The sequence below is a fragment of the Dipodomys merriami genome, unplaced genomic scaffold (genome assembly GCF_024711535.1).
Source record: "Dipodomys merriami isolate MVZ:Mamm:240054 unplaced genomic scaffold, mDipMer1.0.p SCAF_85, whole genome shotgun sequence".
NCBI lineage: Eukaryota > Metazoa > Chordata > Mammalia > Rodentia > Heteromyidae > Dipodomys > Dipodomys merriami.
This window is the reverse complement of record NW_027206457.1, coordinates 2,057,717-2,081,019: the sequence shown is the minus strand read 5'-3', so window position 1 is coordinate 2,081,019 and position 23,303 is coordinate 2,057,717. Positions and strand designations below refer to the sequence as shown.

The window sequence follows — 23,303 nt, the reverse complement described above, 5'->3', positions numbered from 1 at the left end:
TGTCTTTTCCATTTGTACAAATGGGGGAAACTGAGGCAGAACACCCATTCTCAAACCGGCCTTATTTCCCACCATAATAATTGATTCAGCACAGCCAACAGGACTGAAAATGCTCTAGGGCAAAACTTGAGAAGGCCTTGAGTTGGTGGGAATGGGGGCCAATGATGGCTGCTGAGCAGGTGGGGGAAACATATGCTGTTTGGCTTGGGATGTGAGCCAGGAAGCGGACCTCAGGCTGTAGGCCTGGCTGGACAAAGAAGTAAGCAGAGGCCACCCTGGTGTGGGGCTGGAGAGCTGGGGTGGGCCAAGCCCTGAAGGGCAGGGCTGCCATCTACTCAGGAGTGGAGCAGCCTGGCTCTGTGCATGCATGTGTGCATGCATGTGCATGCTACTCTGGAGTGGAGGGCCTTTGCACCTGCCCAGTTTGCATTTGGATAGTGATTTGGCTGCCATGGTGGATGGAACTGGCCAGGCTGTAGGAGACGCCGGCCTGGATTTTGACCATAAGCCAGGGCCTGTGCTGGAAGAGGTAGCAGGCTCCAGGCCAGTCCATGTTGGCCCCAGATCAGTGAAAGCTGTCCTGGGGCCAGTACGTTGTCGTGGCCACCACTGTGTGGAGCTGCAGGGGGCGTGGTCTGCTGAGTAGGGCAGAGCCTCCTGAGGCTCCTGGAGGCAGTGGCTCCAGCATGTCCAGGTTCTCGCCAAGCCTGTGCCCTCCCCACTGTGACACACAGCCCTCCTCACCCCTGCTGCCCATGCCCGGTGTGGGATTCTTAACACACAGGGCAGATTCCCTGCAGAGGAGGAAGAGGGAGGTGCGCTGTTCATTTCCTGTCTCTGTGTGTGCTGGGTGGAGTGCAGAGACTTCAGTGGTTGAGGGGGAGGAAAATGTACAGACCCTGGCCTCACTGAGTCAGCCACATTCATAAGGTCATCATCCACAGCGCACCGTGGAGACGGTCTGGGGATTGTCAGTAGAAGGCACAGGGTCCAGTCCATAATGTATCCCCTGGTCCGTTTACCCCTGACAGCTCACTTGCTCCTGTGGTCTCAGCTTATTCATGTTCTTCCTTTCCCTCTCAAAAGTGCCCTGCTTTAGATAGTAAAATTATATGGGCACTTGCCACGGTATACAGTCTGTAGTATAAAGGCTTGATCTCGGAGGTGGCCTATTGTGAGGTGGTGGACCCTTTAAGAGGTGGAGCCTAATGGAAGGTCTTTAAGTCACTGGGGGCATGCCTTCTCTAAAAGGGGTAGGCTCCCTCCACCTTCTCTTTTGCACTCTAGCCATCATGTGAGTGGTTTACTCTGTTGCTTTCTCTTCCTCATTGCCATCATTGGTGCCCAACCAGAAACTTAAGAGCCCTGGATCAGTCTCATCTAGGACTAGCTCTCTAAACCCATGAGCCTTTCTCTTTGTAAGCTGGTTGTCTCATGTGGTTGTTAGGGTGATAGGAAGCTGCTGGCAAGCACCCCAGACATGGATGTGTGTCTGTGTTTTATAGCTGAGGAAACAGGCTTAAAGAGATTCAGATTCATTGTTCTAGATGCTGGAGTAAAATTGGACAGAACTGAGGTGGAAACTGAGCCTCTAGGACTTGAAAACCCAGGCTTTCCCATAACCCCACTCTGGCTTTCTCCATGAAGGGTAAAGCTAAGTGTTCTCAGGCATTGACCCTGTGCCCAGCCCTGTGCTAGGAAAGAGGAGGATTGACTGTATAGGGCTTATCACCAGCCCATGGTAGAAAAACAAGCTCAAACTGATTTAACGGAAAGGAGAGACTTAGTGGCTCATCCCACTCAGTACTCTAGGGGATCTACCTAGCTTCTGGCATAGTTTGATCTAGGCCTCAAATGCTGTTGTCAGAACCTTGTTTCCTTCCTCAACTTCTTGGGTCTGTTTTCCTCAGTGTTGATGTCTTTCTTGCCTAGAGTCTTCCTGTCAGGCGATAGAAGGTTCTCATACACCTAAGAGAAGAGATCCTAAAGTTGCATCTCCCTAGCTTGGCTAAAGCCATGCATTGGTCATCATTGGTCAGACATTGGAGTCTGCTGTGGCTCTGCCACTCTTTGGCTTATGACCCTACTCAGGTCCTCAGTTTCTCCATCTGGACACAGAGGGATTTTTGCTAAAGTTTACAAATGGACTTGTAGCTGGTAGTTTGTGCTCCCCAGTGTTCAGTGTTCCACTTTGAGTGGCATTTTCTGGGGAGCAGGAAGTTTGGCTTCTTGCAGGTCAAGACCTTTCCCCAAGGCTCTGCCTGGCTGGACCCCAACCTGGGGTGTAGGACTGCCTTGGCCTTTCTTCTACTGCAGCGCCATGGTCCTCTTGAGAACCTCACCGGAATGGTACCTTCCCAGCTGCAGCCCTGCCCTGCTTTCCCTGTACACCGTTAGTCTCCCTATCTGTAAAGAGGAGTGACACTCACTGATTTGGCCTCTGTGTGCTGTTGAGAGGTTCAGGTGTGCAAGGATCTCTGCCATATACTTTATGACACCTCACGGCGTATGCCAAACCTCCTGGAACCTTCCACGGTCCACCCAGTCCCCTCACACAAGCTGCTGCCCAGCCTGCAGGGGCCCACAGTGCCTCAGATTTCCACTACTTTTGATCTGTGGTGGGGTTGGGATGACCCTGGGTCTTCACCATACCTGTTTGACATGATAAACTAGCCTTCCGCCATGTCTGGAATCAAACCTGCCTGCATTACTCCGTAAGGCTGAGTCCGCAGCCTGTTGCCTCTGAGGGTACAGTCAGAGAGCAAGAAGCAGGCAGGGACTGGCTGGGCCTTCATGGCCCAATGGGCAGCTTGTGGGGAGCAATGCAGGGAGTGGGGATCTAGTAGAGGCCTGCAGCCTCACCTTCCCTCTTGGCTGCAATCAGAAAACCTCCCATCTCACCAGAAACTTGCAAGACTTAGCAGGCAAGGGCTCAGGCATTTCTGGAAAGCATCTGCATGTACGTCAGCATAGAACCAATTTGGTGCCCATTTCGGCTTGTTTTTAGTGTGTTGCCTTCAAAGTGCCTGGCTTCTCTTTCTTCCTGTATAAGTGACCTCACATATTCACGATGAACAGCTGGGATCCAGCCCCGGGCACCACCTCTCAGAGCATTTTGGTGCCTGTCTGTCTCTCCAGACGCGTGTCTCTGACCCTGATGCCACGTGGGTGGTGTCAGTGGCTGCAGTCATGTTCTTGGGGCAAGGAAGTGCAGTCAGTAAATATAGAACTGTGTGTGGTGTCCAGCACGTGCCTGCGGAGCCTTCCTCTGTCTTGCGTGGATATGTGGGCTGTCCCGCATGGTGAGGGCCCCAGAGAACATGCGGCAGGGACAGGATGAGGGAGTGCCAGGGCAAGGACTATGATTTTTTTTTTTTTAGAGGTTTGGAAAGACCTTGTCCAAGTTGCAGAGTGACAACAAAACCCTGAAGGAAGGGCAGGAGAGAGAAATACTCTGTCTGGAGGAACATTCTAGGCAGAAGGAGTGGCAAGTACAAAGGTCCTGGGGTGGGAATGTGCCAAAGATGAGAGAGGACAGAGGCCTGGAGCGCAGGGTAGATGAGGTGAGGATGGGGGAGGGGGGAGCCGACAGGATGCCAGGATACACAGATGGACTGAATGAAGGGGTGGAAGAAAAGCATCAGCTCAGATGACTCTAGGGGTTGGGACAGAGAGAGCTGTCATGTTTGAAGTCAGGGAATTCTTAGAGGGGTACAGGTTTGGGGGGTGCCACGAGTCAGCTGGGATATACACAGTTTGTGGTGGCTGGTGAGCATTTGGTGGTATGACACAGACAGCAGGGCCACATCATGGTTTTACTGGAAAACAGCTTTGTTTGATTATTTTATTTTGTCTTGATTTTCCTTGTGAAGGCATTGCATGTTTTAGGGAAGAGAGCAACTTAAACAGCCCAGAAAGCTGGCCAGGCACAGGAGATGGCTCCATCCTCAGCTTTACTGCAGTATTGTGTCCCTGCACAGCAGAACCTCGGCCTGTTTGTGTATCACCTCCACTCTGGTGTGTGGGTGGCAGAGGGCCAGGGAAGGCACAGGGCTCTTGGGGTTGGGAACACCACACCGTCCTGTGGGAGAAATGGAGAGAAGGTTCTCAGAGCTGGATTGTAGGGCGGGAGGACAGAGACAAGATCTGCAAAAGTGATCCCTAGAGGGGCTGGGAGCAGGGCAGCCAGATGCTTCTCTGATGAGGGAGGCTACATGTGTGTCTGTCTTCCCGTCTATGCATATATGTGTGCATGTATGTAGTATATATGTGCATGGCATGTGTACATGTGTATGAGCATGCATGTACTTATGAGTGCACGTGCACATATTGCCCATGTGCATGCATACCTGTGTGCCTGTGTATGCATGTGGGTACATGTGCATGTGATGCATGCCGTACATGTCCATCTCTGTATATATGCATCTGTATGTTTTGTATGCATGTGCTCATGCATAGTGCACTTGTGTACATGTGTGATTCTATGCGTATGTACATGTGTGCATATGTATGTGTGTCTGAGAGTTTGGCTTCGGCCCCTCATTATTCCCTAGAGGCTCCAAGATGTATGAGTAGAAAGGATCATCTTGTATCTCTGTAGCTCTGCTAAGAAAGGCAAGAGGCCTGATCTCTTGCTCCTGAGGCTGGTGAAGGATCCCAGAGTCTCCTGTCATTGTGGGTTTGCTCACTTGGCAGGCTGCTGCCCTGGGCAGTAGTGTGCATCCTTCCCCACAGTGAGATGACCTCTGTCCATCAGTGAACAATGACAGCTACATTCTTAAGTGACCTGGATCACAGCCACCCTGCTCAGCAGGGCACACAGGCTGGCCCCGGGCAGCAGACCTGGGGACTGGCCAGGCCAACAGCTGCTGGTAGAAGCAGCCCAGTTGCACTCTGGGCAGAGGTGCCTGTGGCCCCCGGGCCTCTTGTTATAAGTTTGGCTGTGCCACATGGTGGCCAGCAGCCAGGGTCAGCAGTGTGGTGGGCATTGCCTGGTGTGGTCAGTGAGAGGGGACTAGATCAGAGGGCAGAGATCTTGCCAAGTGCTGAGGGTGGGTGACGGGTGGAGGTAGAGTTTCTGAGGCCTGAGGGATGGTTGAGACAGGACTGTCCAGCTTCACTGCTGTCTGATCCCTGTAGACCGTGGTTGAGGGGAGAGTGTGAAGAAGAAGAATAAAGAAGAGGGAGCCGCGGCTCCTGCAGAGGACATGCTAACTGCCAGGCAGTGGGCCGGGTGCTTTCCTCCATTCTCAGCTCCCTTTCACAACACAGGGGAAACTGAGGCATACACAGGTGTAGTCATTTGTGAAGAGTCTCCTAGTGTACGCCAGAGGAGCCAGGCCAAAACTCACTGCCCACTGCAGTGAGTCTGTCACCCCCAAGCCTTCCTCACAGCTCATGAGGATGGGAATAGGGACTCCTAGGCTGTGGGTGTTTAGTTAGAGTCTGCTGTCACCATTATCCATTACCAATATCCTTTATCTTCATGATCCCAGTTGTTCCTATGCCCCAGCCTGTTGGCTCTGGGTTTCCTTTAAGAAAATACCTCTGAATTCAGGCTACTTCAAGGAAGAGTCCAGCCAAGCTAATGGCTGGCCTATTCTCTACAGTCTGCCCTGCACTGAGTCACCCCTGACCCTGCTGAGATGCCACAGTTTGAGATGAGAGCATTCTGGGTAATCAGATTTACCCTGTCTGTCAGTTTATGCCTGATTTTTCCCATGGGCCATTTTTCCCCCCATATTTAGAAATTACAATCCACACCAGGTACCTGAACCTTGGGGAAGAGCCTGGAACCTCCTGCTGAGCACTTGGCCTCCTCTGGTATAACTGGCCTGGCATGGGGTCAGGGTAGGGGGCAGAGGGGCAGAGAGGCACAAGACTGCATTTTCAGATCCTTTATCCATATAGTTCCCAGAGCATGTTCCCTGGTCTTCTGGGTGTTGGAACTGGAAGTGCTAAGTGGGGAAATCTTGCATCAATGATTTTGTCTATATTTGGTATGAAGTGTGTGTGTGTGTGGGGGGGGGGTGTTTCTTTGTACTGGTCCTGGGGCTTGAACTCAGGGCCTAGGCATTGCTCCTGAGTTTGTTTGTTTGTTTGTTTTTCTCTCAAAGCTAACATTCTGCCACATGAGCCATAGATCTACTTTCAGTTATTTGGTGATTAACTGGAAATGAGTCTTATGGACTTTGCTGCTGGGGTTGGCTTCAAATCATGATCCTCAGATCTCAGCCTCCAGAGTAAACTAGGATTAGAGGTATTAGCCACTGGTGTTCAATTTGAATTATGTTTTTTAAAAAACAAAATAAAACTAGTTCTCACACCCATGATTTTACTGATCTTGTTCAAGAAAAGGAGGGGAGAGGGAAAAGGAATGGAAGAAGGGAAGGAGAAGGATGGAGGGAGGAAGGGAGAGAGGGGGTGTCTAGTTTATAGAGAACTATTAAGTGCTCCCAGTAGCTTGAATGGGACCTCACTATGGAGCAAGTTGTGAAATGGCAGGATTTGGGGTGACAGCAATCTGAGGAGCAGACTTTGGCCACTCACTCTCTGTGGGGTCTCAGGCCTGACACCCACACCCCCCTGCATGCTCTGCTGTCCCCTCTGTGCTAAATGTCCACCTTCCCAGCACCAGACCCTCCAGCCCAGGTTGTGAGCTCAGGCGGAGGCCCAGACATGGGGAACCGAGGCTGGGTATACAGTGAGGGGTGCTCGGATTACATTTTGAGCAGATAAAAATAGTTGGGAGCAATGTGAGGAATTTTAATCACAGTTCCATGTCTTTGGAGCCTGGAAGGCTGCTCCTTGAGGGCTGAGGCAAAGGCCAGCCCTGAAAGTGGAGGGGGGAGAGGAGAGAGGCTGTGGCGGGCCACATAGAGGGGTGGCAGAAACCTCTGCCCACAGCTGGTGTCCAGGTGTGTCAGAAATACCAACTGCAGTCTCAGGAGTCTGTGACCTGGCCCTGGGGGCCATGGGAGGGAGTCTTCATTTAGTACCAGAAGCTCAACCTTGCTTTTGTTAGTGATGATGAAAGTTTAGTGGTTCTTTTTTATTTTTTGTCCAAGTAGTAAGCTTGAACTCTGGGCCTGGGTCTCTTAGATTTTAGCTCAAGGCTAGTGCTCTGTCACTTGAGCCGCAGCTCTATTTCTGGATTTTGGGTGGTTAATTGGAAATAAGAATCTCATGGATCCTTCTTCCTGGGCTGGCTTTAAACCACGATCCTCAAATCTCATCCTCCTAAGTGGCTAGGATTACAGGCATGATCCACAGGTGCCTGGTTAGTTCAATGGCTTTTATAACCATCCCAGATTGCAATGATACAAAGAACCAATCAGGTTCTGCTTGAAGGGCAGCAACCTGAAGCCCATGTGGTGCTGTCTCTGCCTTCTTTGCTCTGTGTGAGCGAGCATCTGACTGAAGCAGAGCTGAGACAGGATGTGATTGGGTCCCAGAGGGAATGTCATTCACCAGCTTCTGCTAGGAGGATCCCATGGCTGCAGCTGGGATGAGTACTGGGCAGACTGAGCCAAGAGCCACTGCTGGTGACCTGTGGCTGTGGCAGGCTCAGATGTCTGAGGAGAGGCTGCCCACACTTCTGGGGAACAGGTCCCAGTGCTTTTACAGGGAGGGAGCTTGCTTTCTTCCTGTCCCTGGGGAGGATAGTATCTCTAAATCCCTGATATGGAGTCAGAGCCTCTGGGAGCCTTGTGTCCCATCTCCCCAGCCCTGGGATGGTGACAGCCTTTGCTTCCCTGGCCTGTATGTTGACCTGATGTGGACAGCTCCCTAGTAGTACCTTTAGCCTGCTGTGGCTGTGAGTAGAATAGCTCTGGGGACCAATCAAGGGGGAAACTGGGCAGAAAGACAGAGGTCTACAGGTTAGAGTGCATGGTATTCCACACTGAGAAAGAGGCCCAGAAAGCGGGGCTTGTCTTCCCTTTCTCTTCTGTTTCCTAGGGTGTAGCTCTAGAGGAACCCCCTATCCCCCTCCAAAAGACCAGATCATTGATGAGGTGTGGGAGAAGGAGCTAGAATTCTAGCATGTTTACAACTGAGCAGGACCTTGAACTTCATCAAGCCTCCTGCCCATTCTGGACATAAGAAGGCCTACTGAGCATTCAAACTTGCCTTGCCACCTTCTCTGGAATATTTGGCACCTGTTACTTCATCTGCTGACTTCATCTTCTGAAAAAGTCTTGTTGAATCAGGCTACAGTCACCTAAAGTAACCTGTAGATGTATAGCTATCCCTTTGTATATGGGGATTCCACATACACAGACTCAACTGACACTGGATGGAGAAGAAAACATTGTACTTTACTAACATGTACAGCATAATATCCATTTGCATAGCATTTACAATGTCTTGGGTATTATAAGTAGTCTAAAGATGATGTAAAGTCTCTGGGGGCTGGGTATGGTGGTCCATGCTTTTAATCCTAGCACTTGAGAGAAGGAAGGAGGAATGTGAGTTCAACTGCAGCCTGAACTACAAAGTAAGACCTTGTCTCAAACAAACAAAAAAAACAAAAAACAATAAAAAATAAAGGGGCTGGGAATGTGGCTCAGTGGTAGAGTGCTTGCCTAGCATGCATGAAGCCCTGGGTTCAATTTCTCACATAAACAGAAAAAGCTGGAAGGGGCGCTATAGTTCAAGTGGGACAGTTCTCGCCTGGAGCAAAAGAAGCTCAGGGACAGTGCCCAGGCCCTGAGTTCAAGCCCCAGGACTGGCAAAAAACAAACAAAAAAGCAAAACAAATAACAAAAACAAAAAACAAGCCAGGCGTCAGTGGCTTACACCTGTAACCCTAAACCACCAGAAAACCAGAAGTAGCACTGTGGTTCAAGTGGTAGAGCTCTAGCTTTGAGCTGAAGAGCTGAGGGACAGCACCCAGGCCCAGAGTTCAATCACCACAATCGACAAAAAAAAAAAAAAAACAAAAAAACAAAAAACAAGGATTTTGTTTGGGCCTCCCATAAGTATCCTGGAACCCATGTCTGAAGGAGACAGAGGGACAACTTTCCCATTGAGCAGAAATAGAGCAATTCTAGCAAGACTGAGATTTCTGATGCTGCCCTTGCCTCTCCCTGCAGCTGAGGATCTTCATCCTTTGCTTGTACCTATGTACAGGTATGCGTTTGGTGCTTCCCAGCCATATAGATAGTTTAGCTGTGTCCCTTACTCTTCCTGTGCTGCGGCACTCTCCACGGCAGGGTGGGCAGGTTGCTCCACCCTTTTGAACCTGTACGGTGGTGTTCCACGTAGAAAACCAGTTTAGTGTCTTTCGGTGGCAGGTGAGGTGGTTCTGACTGTTCATTAATAGGAGTCTTGAATATTGCTTTGAACTTGAATGGGCCTCATTGTTGCCCCTGCGTATTGGTCCCAGAGTGGACTCAGAGGTTCGACTGCTGGGCCTTGGGTGATTGTAAGGACCAACTGGAGACATTTCCAAGCACATGCCAGAGGAAGGTACTGTAGAAAGATAGGAGCTGTCATTTTGTGTGTCCCAACTTTGTACCAGATGCCCCCTGGGCATCCTCTCTACATCTCATGTGCCCTCTTTGACGTCTAAGTCCTCATTTTTTAGCCCAGAAAAAAACGAGGCCTGTACATTTGCTGCCTCTCAGCTGTTGAGGGTGACAGGGGCCCCCCAAGCCAGGTCTACACGGTGCTGGCGAATGGACAGGCCATGTCCTACCTCCTCAGAGGGGACAAGAGGCCTAGGAAGGCCTGGCAGGATGGGGAGAGCGAGCCTGCCAGGCATTTCCTGGAGCAGCTCCAGGCAGGCCGCTTGGATCTAAGGGTTAGGAGGCAGCCCTCACTCAGCCTTCTCTTCCCACGAGCATCTCAGCACTGCTTTCCTAGAATGTGTATGTCCTGCTGGGTTCCATGGGCACCGGGAATTGGCTTTGAAAGCCTGTGGCACCACATCTGTGAACTCTTAGAGAACAGAAAGATTGACACAGACCTGCTGGGGCAGTGGGAGGGGAAGGATGACGTCTTCAAGACAAAGGAAAATCCCCAGCCCACACCAGCCTGCCCCCCACGGCCCTGCTTTGATGTGGTTTCCCCATCCTGGAAGCCTTATAAGGCACTGAGCCCTGCGAGTCTGGGCTTGGGGCTGGTGCTGGCCGCAGGAGCTGGCCTCCCTTCCTGGGGCCCAGTGTGGGGCAGCGCTGGAACTTGGGAGGCCTGTTAGGTCCTGTTTCCCAAGAGGCCACCAAACTAACTAGTCCCCTGGGCTAGAGTTGTGAGGATCCAGGAAGGGCTTTCGTCAGAACTTGGAACTATCAATTCTGGAGGCCAGCAGGGAAGAGGCCTGGGACCTAGCCAGAATGGTGGGGACAGAAGAATCGAAAGATGGTCACTACATACCAAGCTCCACTCACAGGCTGCTCACAAAGAGGGGCCATCATGAAAGTGAAGGCTCAGGCACTTACTATCTGTGTGATGTCAGGCAAGTCCTTTGACTGCTCTGTGCCTCAGGTTCTCATCCGCAACGTGAATCCTTTGAGGTGTCTCTCAGTGATGCAGTGGGGATTAGCTCAAGGAATAAGAGAGTGCTGGGCAGGCTGGGGCTATGTCCTCAGGAGTCCATGAGGCAATCTGGAGGCTGGTCAGTCGCTCCATGCCTCCCAGCTGTTTCCTAGCAGCTGTTTGCTAATAATGGTAGGAGAATGGATAAACAGTCGTCACCAATGTGTCCGACTCCACTGCAGTACCAGGTGATCAGGTACGAGGCTGTTTCCTCACAGCCACCCTGGGATGTCACATGTGTTGTCTGGCCCATGTGCAGATGGGCAGAGCTTCTTCACAGCTTTGCTCAAGATCTGCCTGATTCCAGTTCTGCTCCCTCTACACTGGGCCCCTGTGGGTCTGAGTGACTCCTCTCCACAGCCCCTGTCTTCCTATAGGGTAATGCAAAGGGCCTAGCCGCAGGGCCTGCATGTAGGCTCTCAAGGCTGCACTGGAGGGCAGGACCATGTCCCTACATTGTGGGGAAGTCCTGAGGGCTTTTGAGATCCACTGGGAAGAGGAAAGTACTTGATCTCTGACCACAGAGCTGTTGGATAGGACTTTTTTCCCCTGTACTCTAAAACGTGTCTCCTGTCCCTGTCTCTTGGCCTTCTCAGCTGGTGTGCCTACAAGGTGGGCAATTCTACCTTGGGCTGGGTGTCTGAAGCTGACCAGGAACCCAGTTGATAGTCCACAGCCAGCCTCCAGCCTCTTGAGGGTTTACCTCACTTAAACCCAGGACCATTGGCGCCCAGGCTCTGGGATGTATGAGGAATGCTATGCATGGCTATCAGTGTCCTATTCTGTCTGGTGTCCCTGAGGATGGGGAATGCTTATCTGTTTGTGATTTACAAATGATTTATTCTTGGAGAGGTGGAAGAGCAGAATTGTTGTGTCAGTCATGGTACATGAATGCATGAAGAGCCTGGCATGGTGCCTGACATGCAGGTAATGCACAGGGAATGTGGTTCATTTCTGGGTCCATTTTACAGATGAGTAGACTGAGGTATGAGAACAAGAGTGGGCTTGGAGCCCCGGACATAACCCGGGGCTGGCTGATCTGGGGTTTAGTGACCCACTGTGAGGACCATGGCACTGTTCAATGTAGACCCTGTAAAATATGGCAGAGTGGACATGCTGGCTTTCCATCGTGGTGGAGCGTCAGTGGGCCAGCAGGCCAATGAGTGCTTGCAGCTACAGAGATGGTACCAGTTAGTGGTAAGAGGCTGCACCCAGAACTGGCCAGAACTCTGCTTGAGCCCTTCCCAGCCAGAGCACTGGACTTCATGATGGGTGTGAAGCAGGCGCCAATGTAGTGCCTTCACCACTCCTCCATTAGAGTGGCATCTGGACTCTAAATTCCATCAAATAGGGTCTTAAAAGGCTGTCAGTGCCGACCTAGGATGGACGTCTGTTTGGCCTGTTGCTGCCCCTGGAGGGAGGTGGCAGTGGTGTTTGCACATGTGTGTGCTTGTGCCCCTGTGTGTGTGTGTGTGTGTGTGTGTGTGTGTGTGTGTGTCTATTTCCACTTCCCAGCATGAAAACCAGGCTTTAATTGGCTGTTGGGGCGTCCCAGCCGTCTGAGGATGCCACCTGTATGTGTCTTTTTTCTGTCACTGTCTCCAAGCTCCCCTGTCAACTCTGCTCTGTTAACACAAACAGCCAGTTTACAAGCCTGGGAAATGTTCTGCCATTATAATAATTGGCAGAGGAGGAGAGTGTCGAGCATAGCCTGGTTTTGAAGTAAATGGTGCACCGAGAGCCTGGAAGGCCACATTTGAACCACCGTTGGGAAAGAGGGCAGTGCCCCGGAGAGATTTCAAAGAAGACTCTGAACAGAACAGACCCATCCTCATCCACAGAACTCAAGGCTGTTTATCTTTAAAACAAGAAACCAGAGAACAGGAAGCTGACCCCCAGCCGCGGGGGTGTCTCCAAGATACTCCTGGCCCTGCTTCAAGCATTTAAGGTGCAGGGATTTTGTTGTTTTTCTCACCAAGGAGCGGATGTTTCTCCTTTTTCTTTTTGTTCTTCTCACAAAGAGAATTTGGTGACAGCTGCTGCATTTGGGCTTTTTATTGCTTGTCCTTTCATGGGTTTGAGGGGGAATATTAGAACATCCTTGTAGGCATTAAGGGAGAAGGTGGTATAATCCCCCAACCCTTATCTGAACCCCCAAGAGTAGTGTTTTCCAAAGTAGATTGCTTGGATCATGAAACACATATGCCTTTGAGAAGCAAAATCCCATGGTCTAAATAGAGTTGGAAAATGCAATATATACCAACATGTAGAGATTCAGTGCTATTAACTACAATAAAGGCTCTGATAAGTCCTGAACTAAGAGGTCTTATTTAGCTTTGTCTAAAATAATTTTCTTTGATACCCAGACTCTTTGTGAGAGAAAAATCAATAAATATAGAAGCTCCTTTGACAGGCTTTGGTCTCACTTCTTGCATATTTGCAGTCATTCTTCTTAGACTTTTGGATAGATGCTGCATAGCACAGATATTGCGCTGTCTGTGGACCAGTGAAACTTTCCTCACCCCGAGTGCAGGGACCGTGCTCACCATGGATGGCTGCAGTGTCAGATACCTAGCTCACTGGCAGGGACAAGCGAGGGCTAGCAAGAGTTAGGCCAGTGTCTGCAAGGTAGGTGCAGGATGAGATGTGGTGTAAGTGGGGCTCAGCAGGACCCATAGGCAGTGAAGTCATTTTGGGGAGGGAAGGAACCCACCACGGAGCCCCCGGGTCCTGGAGACCTAACGTTGTTGAGGAAAGAGCCAGACCTTGGCCACCTCTTGAGGCCCACAGGAAACATGCTGGGCTTGGTTCTGTGAAGTTGGCTAGCTGATGGATAAGGGGCACTTTCTGATCTTGCCTAGGGGTTCCCAGGGAAGGAGATGATGCCCTCTGCAAGATGTGCGGTTCTAGGCAGCTTTTCTGGTGCTATACAGAGCGCGGCTATGGCTGACTAGTCACATGTACTAATGTACTGGGCCCACCCCAGCCTCCTGATCCCATCAGGATCTCATCTCCACTCTGTGCCCAGAAAGATGGACACACCTCCCTCATGTCCCTTCTTGTCTTCCCCAGGAGCTCGCGGGTGACGTTTTCCGAGAAGCACTCAGTGAGGAGGAAGAGGAGGACTTCCGGCTAGAAGGTACTTGGTATTCATGCTTCCCCTGCTTCCCCAGCAGCAAAGTGGGGAAAGAGTCTTGTTAACGGTGTGACCTATGGGCCCCAGAAGACTGCAGGCTATGCTGTGACTCACAATGGGGTCTGCTGGTGAGGGGGCAGGGGGAAGAGGAGGAGGAGGAAGAGAAGGAGGAAGGCAGGAGGTCCTGTCCCAGGACAAAGCCAGCAGAGCCTGGTGTCCATTAGCTGGGCATTACAGGCTCTCACAGCGCAGCTTCCCCCTTTGGGAACATCATACTGATATCAGCTCAAGTGTGGGCCACCCACGGGGCATTGGTGGGCATGTAGGCTGAGTGCTACATATGACACACTGATTCACAAACACACATGCAAACTCAGTCAGCCTGCCTCCTCTGTGTCCATTGCTCTGGCCCTGTTTCTGAGAGACATGGGGGGCTGGTTCCTAGTGCACTGGCTTGACCTGGGGCAGGTCAGCCTTCCCAGCCTTCCACTCATTGTTGGCGGGGAGTGAGAGCCTCTCCCTGCATGGGGCGCCAGGCGGCTCAGGTGCTGCCGCTGCCGACCTCAGGTAGCAGAAGGAGATGCATTCCATCACTTTATTCAGGATCTGAGAAGAGACTTGCCAAGCTGGAGAACATGAAGAGGAAGGACCTCAAGCTGGAGAGCTGAGGGCTGGGGTAGAGAGGTCCTCAGGAAACCCTGGGTTTTAGGCTTTGAGGGGAGAGTAAAATAGTAGAGGTAGCCTAGGCCACCTGGGGATGGAGGCCCCATCCAGCCTGGTTGCTGTTACAAATGGAGGCTCTTGGGCACTTCCCCTTGTATTTGAGCAAGTTCTCCTGTTGACTCATATGCACACCGCTCTTGGAGATGAACAGTTGGAAGATTTTTGCCCAGCTTCCCAGGAGTGGAGGCAGGGGATGCATGTGTGTATATTAAGCTTTGCTTGCGTCTGAGCAGGCCCCAGGTAAGGGCAGGAATGTGGGGATGGAAAGCTTTGTTTCGGCTGTAGGGTTCCTTTACCCTTACCTCATGGAGAGGTGCTGGGACTTGGTGCTTCATTCACCATGTTCATCCACCCATCCTGAGCACTGCTTGCATCCTTCCATTCATCCTCTGGTCAGGTCTACCTCCTGTCCCGCATCTTGTCACCCATCAACCTCATCGGTCCTCACAGGTCCCTATCTTTCACCTCTCACCCTTTACCCTTAGGATCAGCATCATTCACTTGATCACCCCAGTCGCCCCCATTTGTCATCCATCCATTGCTCTTTCTTTCATCCATCATTTACTGAGTCCCAGTTAGAGCTGAAATCTGGGACTGTGTATGTGTGTGTGTATGTGTATGTGTATACATGCCAGTACTAAGGCTTGAACTCAGGGCCTGGGTACTGTCCATTAGCTTTTTTTTTGTATATTTTTTTATTGTAAAGATACTATACAGAGGGTTACAGTTACATGAGTGAGGTAATGAGTACACTTCCTATTGAACATTGTTACCCCCTCCATTGTTTTCCCCCTGCCATCCCTTCCCTCCCTACCTTCCCCGAGGTTCTTTTTTTTTTTTTTTATTGTGATTAAGTGATTCCGAATTTCACAGTATTGTGGAATAATGATGCTCATTTAAAGTCACAAGTTCAGGGGCTGGGAAGGTGGCTCAGTGGTAGAGCGCTTGCCTTGCATGCATGAGGCCCTGGGTTCGATTCCTCAGCACCACATAAGCAAAAAGAAAAAAGCCGGAAGTGGCGCTGTGGCTCAAATGGTAGAGTGCTAGCCTTGAGCTGAAGAGCTGAGGGACAGCGCCCAGGCCCAGAGTTCAGGCCCACGACTGGACCCAAAAAAAAAAATAAAATAAAATAAAGTCACAAGTTCATTCTAACTTTCCTGGGGCAAATTGTCTATCACAGTCTATAACATATAACGGTGCTCACATGTTATATACCATACATGTGATCAGCAGCATGGGGATATTTAGTAGTGGTTCGACCAGATGAGTGGGAGTTCTTTCTTTCTTAAGTCCTGTTGGTTTTGTCGTATCACCTAACATTTTGGATTTAGCATCCACTTATCAGGGAGACCATGTACTGTTTCCATTAGCTTTTTTATTCAAGGCTGGCACTCTACCACTTGAAGCACAGCTCCCTTTAGTGGTTAACTAGAAATAATAGACTCCTGGACTTTCCTGCCCAGGCTGGCTTGTGAACTGTAATCCTCAGATCTTAGTCTACTGAGTAGCGACAATTACATGTGTAAGCGACTGGTGCCCATCTCCTAGGGACTTTCTGACCCTTAGGCTAAGTCTGAAATCATGTGACTGGCTTTTAAGTGAGAAGTCCTCACCTGAGCATAGGTGTGAGAGGATCCATGCTCCTGGCTCCTTCCTTGGAGGCAGTGACTCGCTGTGACACCCGGAGGGTCCTTCCCCCTCTGTCACAGGAGAGTGGTGACTTGGAGCTGGGCTTAGAGACGTCGGCACTGTGTGGGAGGACCTCGGTCATCCTCGGCCTGGGAATGGGGTACCAGAGACCAGCTCCGGTCAGGGACAGGTTGGGAGGTTAGTGGTACTTAATCAGATCCCGAGGCCCAAAGCTTTGTGTCAGGCTGAGCACCTTACCGACAGTGCTCAGGGATTATGAAGCCTCTACTGACCAGGGAAGGGCTTGGAAGCCAGCAGCCTGCCTCAGTTTCCCAGTTAGAGTTTGGGCTAGATTGCTGGTGGTCGTTTTTCAATCTCTTAGGACAGCTAGAGCTTACACAGAAGAACAAGATGGTTTTGGAGCGATGCAGGTGGTATGATGTTCACAGAGGAAAGGCTTGGGCCGTCCTTGGTGTCCCGTGGGACCCCACACATGCCTGTCCTGTGGACAGAGGACTCACAAGAGTTCCTTTTGGTCAGGGGAGGTAAATAAAACTAGAAAGATTGGGTGGAAAAGGCTGCAGTATTACGTGTCATGAATATTTGAACTTTAGCAGTAAACGAAAGAGAAGTTGCTTTGATTTGGGGCAGGTGGGCACCGGGACCTGTCCATGTACCATGGACCCAGGAGGGACCTTTGGTACTGTGACCTGAGCCTGCCCACTCCAGGGTAGAGATGTAGCTGTAGATGCCATTTTGGTGGGGGCAGGTGCCACAAGTCCTGACCACACAACTGTCCACCTGCCTGGCCCTGGGGCTACAGCATGCGTCTATGCTTCTGGCCGAGGAAGACAAGCAGGGTCCTGAATGTTTTCTTTGTCTTCCTGTTGGCCAAGTTCATTGCCTCTTGGCAGGCTGGAGGGCTGTTTAAGGGAGAGAAAAGGCCATCTGAGGCGTGAAGATAAAAAGAAGTCTTTTAGCCATCCCAGGAGAGGATGGCTTTAGCTCCTGTGTTGTTCCGTGAAGCCGGCCCTAATCCCGTGCCTTAGCTGCCTTAACTGGCCAGCTGGGAGCGGCGAAGGGATTAAGACGGCTTGGTGCAGGGCTGGCCCAGCTCCTTTTGAACTTAGGAAAGAACAAAGTAAACATCAAAAGTTCCAAGCTGGAGCCACAGGGTGGGCGTAGCTGGCTGGGGAGGTGAGGGAGGCCTTGGTGGGATAAGGGAGAGGGACCCTCCCTCTGCTGACCTATCAGGGGTCAGGGCCAGTGGTGGGGGGAGGGGAAGGAGGGTTGCTTCTCATCTCCAGAACCCACCTGCTTTTACCTCTGCAGCAGAGCAGCAGAGCATGGAGCCAGATGGCAGCCATCATCATGGCTTGTGCCCAGAGGTGAAATTCAGTGCCAGGCTTGCTTGGCAGACCCTTGTCACCCTGTGTGGCCTTAAGAATTGCTGAGCCTGAGAGTGTCCTGCTCTCAAGCTCTTCCAGACTCAATGTGGAAGAGAAAGGGGCTGAACTGTGTCCCTCTTGCTGTTTACATGCAACTGCCCTGCCCACCTGGAACTCCCTGCTCACCTGGGGCTCACCTCCCTGCCCACCTGGGACCCCCTCCCTGCCTGGGACTCCCTGCCTGCCTGGGACTCCCTCCCTGCCTGGGGCTCACCTGCCTGCCTGGGACTCACCTCCCTGCCTGTGACTCCCTGTCTGCCTGGGGCTGCCCTGCCTCACCATCCAGGCTCACCTCACATTTCCCCACCCCTGTGCCCACCTGTTTGCATCATGCATAGAATGAAACTCCGCAGAACCCGCTCAGCCTGCTGCTTCTGCCCTTCAGGCACTTGGAAGGCCACTAAAGTCTGTGGCCTCCAATTGGCCCTGCTGCCCATCTCCTCTGGCTCCGTCTGCACATGGCCCCAGACACCAGCATCACTGCTCCCCTGGCACCAGAGTGGAAGTCCAAAGCTGCCAACTGTGCCAAGCCGAGCAGAAGTGCTGGGACTGAGAAATTTTCCACAGGTCCTGAATCTTTCCTGAATCATTTGCCCAAGTGGAGCCACTTCTCACTTTATTCTAACTCCCATCAACCCCTCCTAGCCTGGCTTTATCACTATCTGATTTGTGTCTTCAAGCAAGTCACTTGCTTCTTGGTGCTTTAGTAAGGTAGCTTGCGTGAACCTCGAGAACAGGGTTCGAGAGTGGGCATGCATCCGGCCTTTTCTTGGGTCCAGTTGGGGTTGATGTACTTCTGTCACCACCCAGTCCACATCAAAGGAGGCAAGTACCAAAAGTTGCTTTGATCCTGTTAGGGCACCTCTCAGAGTCCTGGGACACAGCACACAGCCTGCCATGCAGTGAGTACTCAATAAACACTCACCTTGAGTGTGTGTCAACACTTGAAAATCACGGAAATCAGGCCCCCCCCCTTCAAGCTACTGGGCAGGTCCTGAGTACACACTGTCTGGGCCCAGGCTGTCTACACATACCAAGGGGTGTATGTGTGTGTGTGTGCACGCGTGTGTGCCTGCATGCATGTGCTGGTACTGGAGCTTGAGGTCAGTGCCTAGGCACTGTCTCTTAGGTTTTTTGCTCAAAGCTGGTGCTCTACCACTTGAGGCACAACTCTACTTGCAGCTTTTTGGTGGTTAACCAGAGATAAGAGTCCCACAGACTCTGCCCAAGCTAGCTTTAAACCACAGTCCTAGGATCTCAGCCTTCTGAGTAGCTAGGATAGCAGGCATTTGCTATCGGTGCTTTGACCATTAACAGAACTGGGGAACTCTTTAGAAGCGTTTAATTCCTTCTGTTGTAGTTGAAAAACTGAATCCCAGAGTGGAGAAGTGACCTGGCCAACATCACACAACAGATAGAACAGAATGGAGGTCTCCGTCTCCTCAGTATATTCTCAAGACTGCTACTGCTCTGCTGGGTCCTGGATTCATACACAAACAGGAGACCCCGCTGTGGGCCTTCAGAGGAGGGCAGGCTGGGGATAGTAGACCAGCGAATGCGCTGACAGGCGTCTGGTGTGTGGCTCTGCCGAGAAGTATGGGGAGAGGAGGTGATGCCTAAGGTGATGTGGATGCCGGGAAGAAGCCAGCCACAGGGACTGTGGAGGGAGAATGAGCTTTGAGTTGAGAACAAAGGCCAGAGTGGCAGGAAGAGCCAGCTGGGGAGCTGGGTAAGGCAGAACCACACCCTCTTTGGAGGAGAGTAGGATGTGGTGCTAATTGCGCATACAGGTGGATGGGCCACTGTGGCTGTGGCTGCCTGGTGGCAGACAGATGGAGCTTGGAGTTCATACCAGCTCAGGGAATGAGTCAGGACCAGACACTTACTGTCCTGTTCTGATGAGACCCCAGGCAGTGGCTCCAGGCAATCCCACGGAGCCCCAAGTGGGGAGGAGGACCCCTGGGAAGTAGCGTAAACCCCTGAAGATGAATGGGAAGGTGGGCTCTGCCCAGTTGGAGGCTGGCTTGTGGGGGGTCAGCGGGCCGCACGCCTCCCTTCCATCCCCCCATGGCTAAGTTTCCGCAGTGACAGGGAGAACAAGAGGACTTTGTTACCTCCGTAGTTTCTCTCCGTCTGTTCTTCATAAAAGCTCAGCTTGAAGAGTGGAAATTCTGACTTGTGTCAGATACCAAGAAGGTTTTAATAGTTTCAAGTAGCTCGGGGTTAGATTGTAAAAGTTGAGTTCCATGGTGTGTTGTAACTCAGATGGGGGGGGGGGGCAAGAGGGGAAGTGAAGGGGGAGTGCAGAGGGGAAGGGATGGGGAGGACAGGGGAAGGGAGGGGGGTGTTAAAGGGAGGCTCTTCTCTGTTCCTACCTTTCCTAGGACTGTCACCCTAGACCCTCAGAGCTGAGTGGCTGAAACCTCCTGCTCGCTGAGACATTGAAGCCAGAGTACTGTGTCTATGTCTGTGTGTGTGTGTGTGAGAGAGAGTGTGTGTGAGTGTGTATGTGTGTGTGTATGTGTGTGTGTGTGTGTGTGTGTGTGTGTGTGTGTCCCGTCCTTCTTTCCTTGCCTTCTCCCCTCTCTCCTTTTAGCTATAGCTGTGTCTGCAGCAGAGGGCAGTTCAGCTGGGCACAGCCTGGGCGCCCCTCTGCTCTCAGGAAGCATGGAGAAGCTGAAGATACCCGGGCGTTCTGTGTGGGGTCCTAGGGGGCTTTTCCTGAAAAGCAGGAGCTTAGACTAAGAACTAGGTCAGCCAGGATCCTCTGGTTCTCTAGGAAACTCAACCCAAACTCACTGGAATGTCTGGGTCACAAGTCATAAAAAGCCTAGGACGCAGTTCCCTAAAATACCCTGGCCAGGTCTAGAAACACAGGCCATGGAACTAACATACACACACCCCTGCATTTACGTGTATGCACATGTGCAAATATATGTCATTACAAATGTGAATTCATACTCATACATTGAACACATGCATGCATGCACGTGCACATGTCCACGTGTGTCCACATGTGACTACACACATGCACGTGCACATGTCCACATATGTCCACATGTGACTACACACATGCACATGCATGTGCATGTACACATAGGCTCCAGAGCTCTCACTCACTCCCCTGACTGCCTCTCCCTCCTCTTTCTCTCTGCCCTGCTGTCAGCCTGTCACTGCAGGGCCAGCTGGAGGCTCCCTGGACATCTAGAAGGGGCTTTCCAGTGGTTCAGTGAGGGAACAGGCTGGTGCCCCCCTCCACCCCCAGCTCCAAGCTCTCCTGCAAGCTTGAATATGTGGCTCCTGGTTCAGATCATGGCTCCGCGGGCTACTTTGTTTTGACAGTAGCTGGTGGTGGTAATGACCCACCTACAGTGTGCCGGGCACTGTGCTGTGGGTCTCGGCCACAGTGAGAAGAGTTGGACAGTCATATGTATCGATGTAGCACAAGCTTCCTCTCTGCAGTGTGAAGCCCCGATTCACAGGGAAGGGGGCTCAGGCTGTATTCCAGGGAGAGCAGCACAGACACAGGGACCATCTGGGAAAGCTGTCCCATATCCCACAGAGTGTGAGTGAAGACACCACAACTAGAATCTGAAGTCTTTGGCCTCCTCCTTCAGAAACATGCAACCTTGGAGAGTTTTCAGCGGGAAAATGGCTGATCAACTTTGCTTTTTTCTTTTTTTTTTTTTTTTGAGACAGAGTATCACAGTGTAGCCCAGGTTGGCCTTGAACTCATACTCTTTTGGTTCCACTTCCCAAGGGATGATAAGGCTACAGATGGGCACCATCATACCCCGATTTCAATTGTTCGCTTTCTTTTTCCAGAACTAAATTTGAATCCATGGCCTTACACTTGCTAGACAAGCACTTTCCTACTTAAACTATGCCCTAAGCCTTTTGCTTTTTTTTGTTTGTTTGTTTTTGGTAGCTGAGATTACAGGCATGCACGACCACACCTAGATTTCAGTTTTACTTTTTAAAGCATTATTTCTGCTGTTGTCAAATGCCTGAACAGCAACACCCCTGCTCAGTGTTTATAAGAGGACTTAATGCAGTCATGTGTGTAGCTGCAACCTCCCCAGCAGCTGCAGGCTGGCCTCCAGTATATGTGACCATGGGACCAACAGTTCTGTGTCTCTCTCTGGTCCCCACCCTCAGGAGGGCCTGATGCAGAGAAACCATTTGCCTGGAATGCACACATGATAGCTTTCTCTTTTTACTGGCAGCAGACTTACCCACCTAATTATGTAGGGCAGAGGCTAATATTAAAATTCATCTACATTCCCTCTGACAGCTGCTGCTGGAGGACTGGGGACACAGAAGCATCCTGGCAGGGTCCCCTGAGACCAAAATACTTGGAGCAGATCATGTGTACGTGGCCAGTTGAAAGGGGGCCAGGGGCAGGTTAGGATGTGCCCAAACTCCAGCAAGGAATCTCTGGCTTCTGTTACATCTGACATTGTATCCACCATGACGAACATGCCAGGTAACTGTGCTAAAGCAGACACGGGCTGTACATTTGATAAGCCAGAAGTTTCTGGTCTTTCTTTAGAGGGACCAACTTGGTCAGCATTGTGTTTCCAGTTTGTCTGTTGTTTGTTTTCTTTTTCCCAAAGCTTAATATCAACCAGGCCTTTTCTGGATCGTGTTAAAGATAAGCTGGCATTTGTTGATAGCACCAAGGGATTGGATTTCTGCCTGCATAGGAGCTACCTCCTTCCCCTGCACAGGTTCCCCATCTCCATGTAGGTGGGTCTGATGGGTGTGCCTTGCACCCTAGCCTTCCTCCTGATGTCCTAGGAGTTGGTGCTTCTGGTCACACTGTGGTAGGTTCTCTACTCTGTGAACCCATGGGACAGGCTGAGCCTGGCACTTCTGGGGCAGTGGCCATAGGGCCTGGAGTGTAGGAAGTGTGCATTGTGTCTGTACAGATGTGGAGGTCTAGGTGGGGCTGTACAGAAAGGGGCTCGATTGAACAAGGAGGAGGACCACGCCCTTCCATCTCAGATACACTTGTAGCAATTAGGAAAGCTGCTCCTCCCCCACACCTGCCTGCCACCTGTTGGAGAAATGGCATAAGCTATACCCACATCCGTGGCGTTGGCCTGTTAAGTGGGTCACCCTCCACCTCACGCCTCTGGGATTGTGCAGTGCACAACCTGCCCCTCTGAGCCTGTCTGCTCAGACCCCAAATGACCCCAGTCATAGAGCAAGGTGTGTCTGCTCTGGGTAGCTTAGAGGAGAGAGGCTGCCAAAGGACAGGGTAGCACCAGCTGTCAGCAGCTTAGTCTGGGTGGGCTGTGCCAACCTGCTCACCAGGTCACTGCTGTCTGCCAGAGTAAACAGTCCCCCGAAAGTGACGGTGCTCTCCCCAGCGGGTCCCCATTGGCCACGGGAGGGTGGAACCTGTACCCTGCTCTCGCTTGCCACCCTTCAGCCTCTGCTTTCTCTCTCCTCCTCTTTCCCTTTTTTCTAAACTGGAGGAGGGAGAGGGAAGAGGCTGTCTTTGATCTCAGTGGAAGAAAAAAGTCTGTTCTGTTCAGGCTTTTGGCTAACACAACAAACAGTGTTTAAAATTTAACTTTGCTTAATTAATTAGTAATTCTGTTTAATGCTGTCTGATCTCCCTCCAAAAGGTATTTTGAAGCTTGAGAAGGGAACATCAAAGGGAGCCGGGTGAAGATGGTCAAGTAACGCATTTAATCTGGCAGTTGCTGGGGGTGGAGAGCAGCCAGGTTGAGAACGTCTTTGGTGAATACTGAGCCAGACTCCTTGTGGCTCTGGCCATGATGTAAGGAGGGACAGGGAGCAGCTTCCAACCGGCAAAA

General features: G+C 51.3%; 1 protein-coding gene across 1 annotated transcript in view; it reads left to right on the top strand.

Moving 5' to 3' along the window:
- Nkd1 (NKD inhibitor of WNT signaling pathway 1) overlaps window positions 1-23,303 on the top strand; it is a 75,812-nt gene that overhangs the window by 36,708 nt on the left and 15,801 nt on the right. The window contains exon 4 of the mRNA XM_070011947.1: window positions 13,612-13,678. Within this exon, the coding sequence (XP_069868048.1) occupies window positions 13,612-13,678 (67 nt within the window). The remainder of the gene's footprint in view (window positions 1-13,611; window positions 13,679-23,303) is intronic.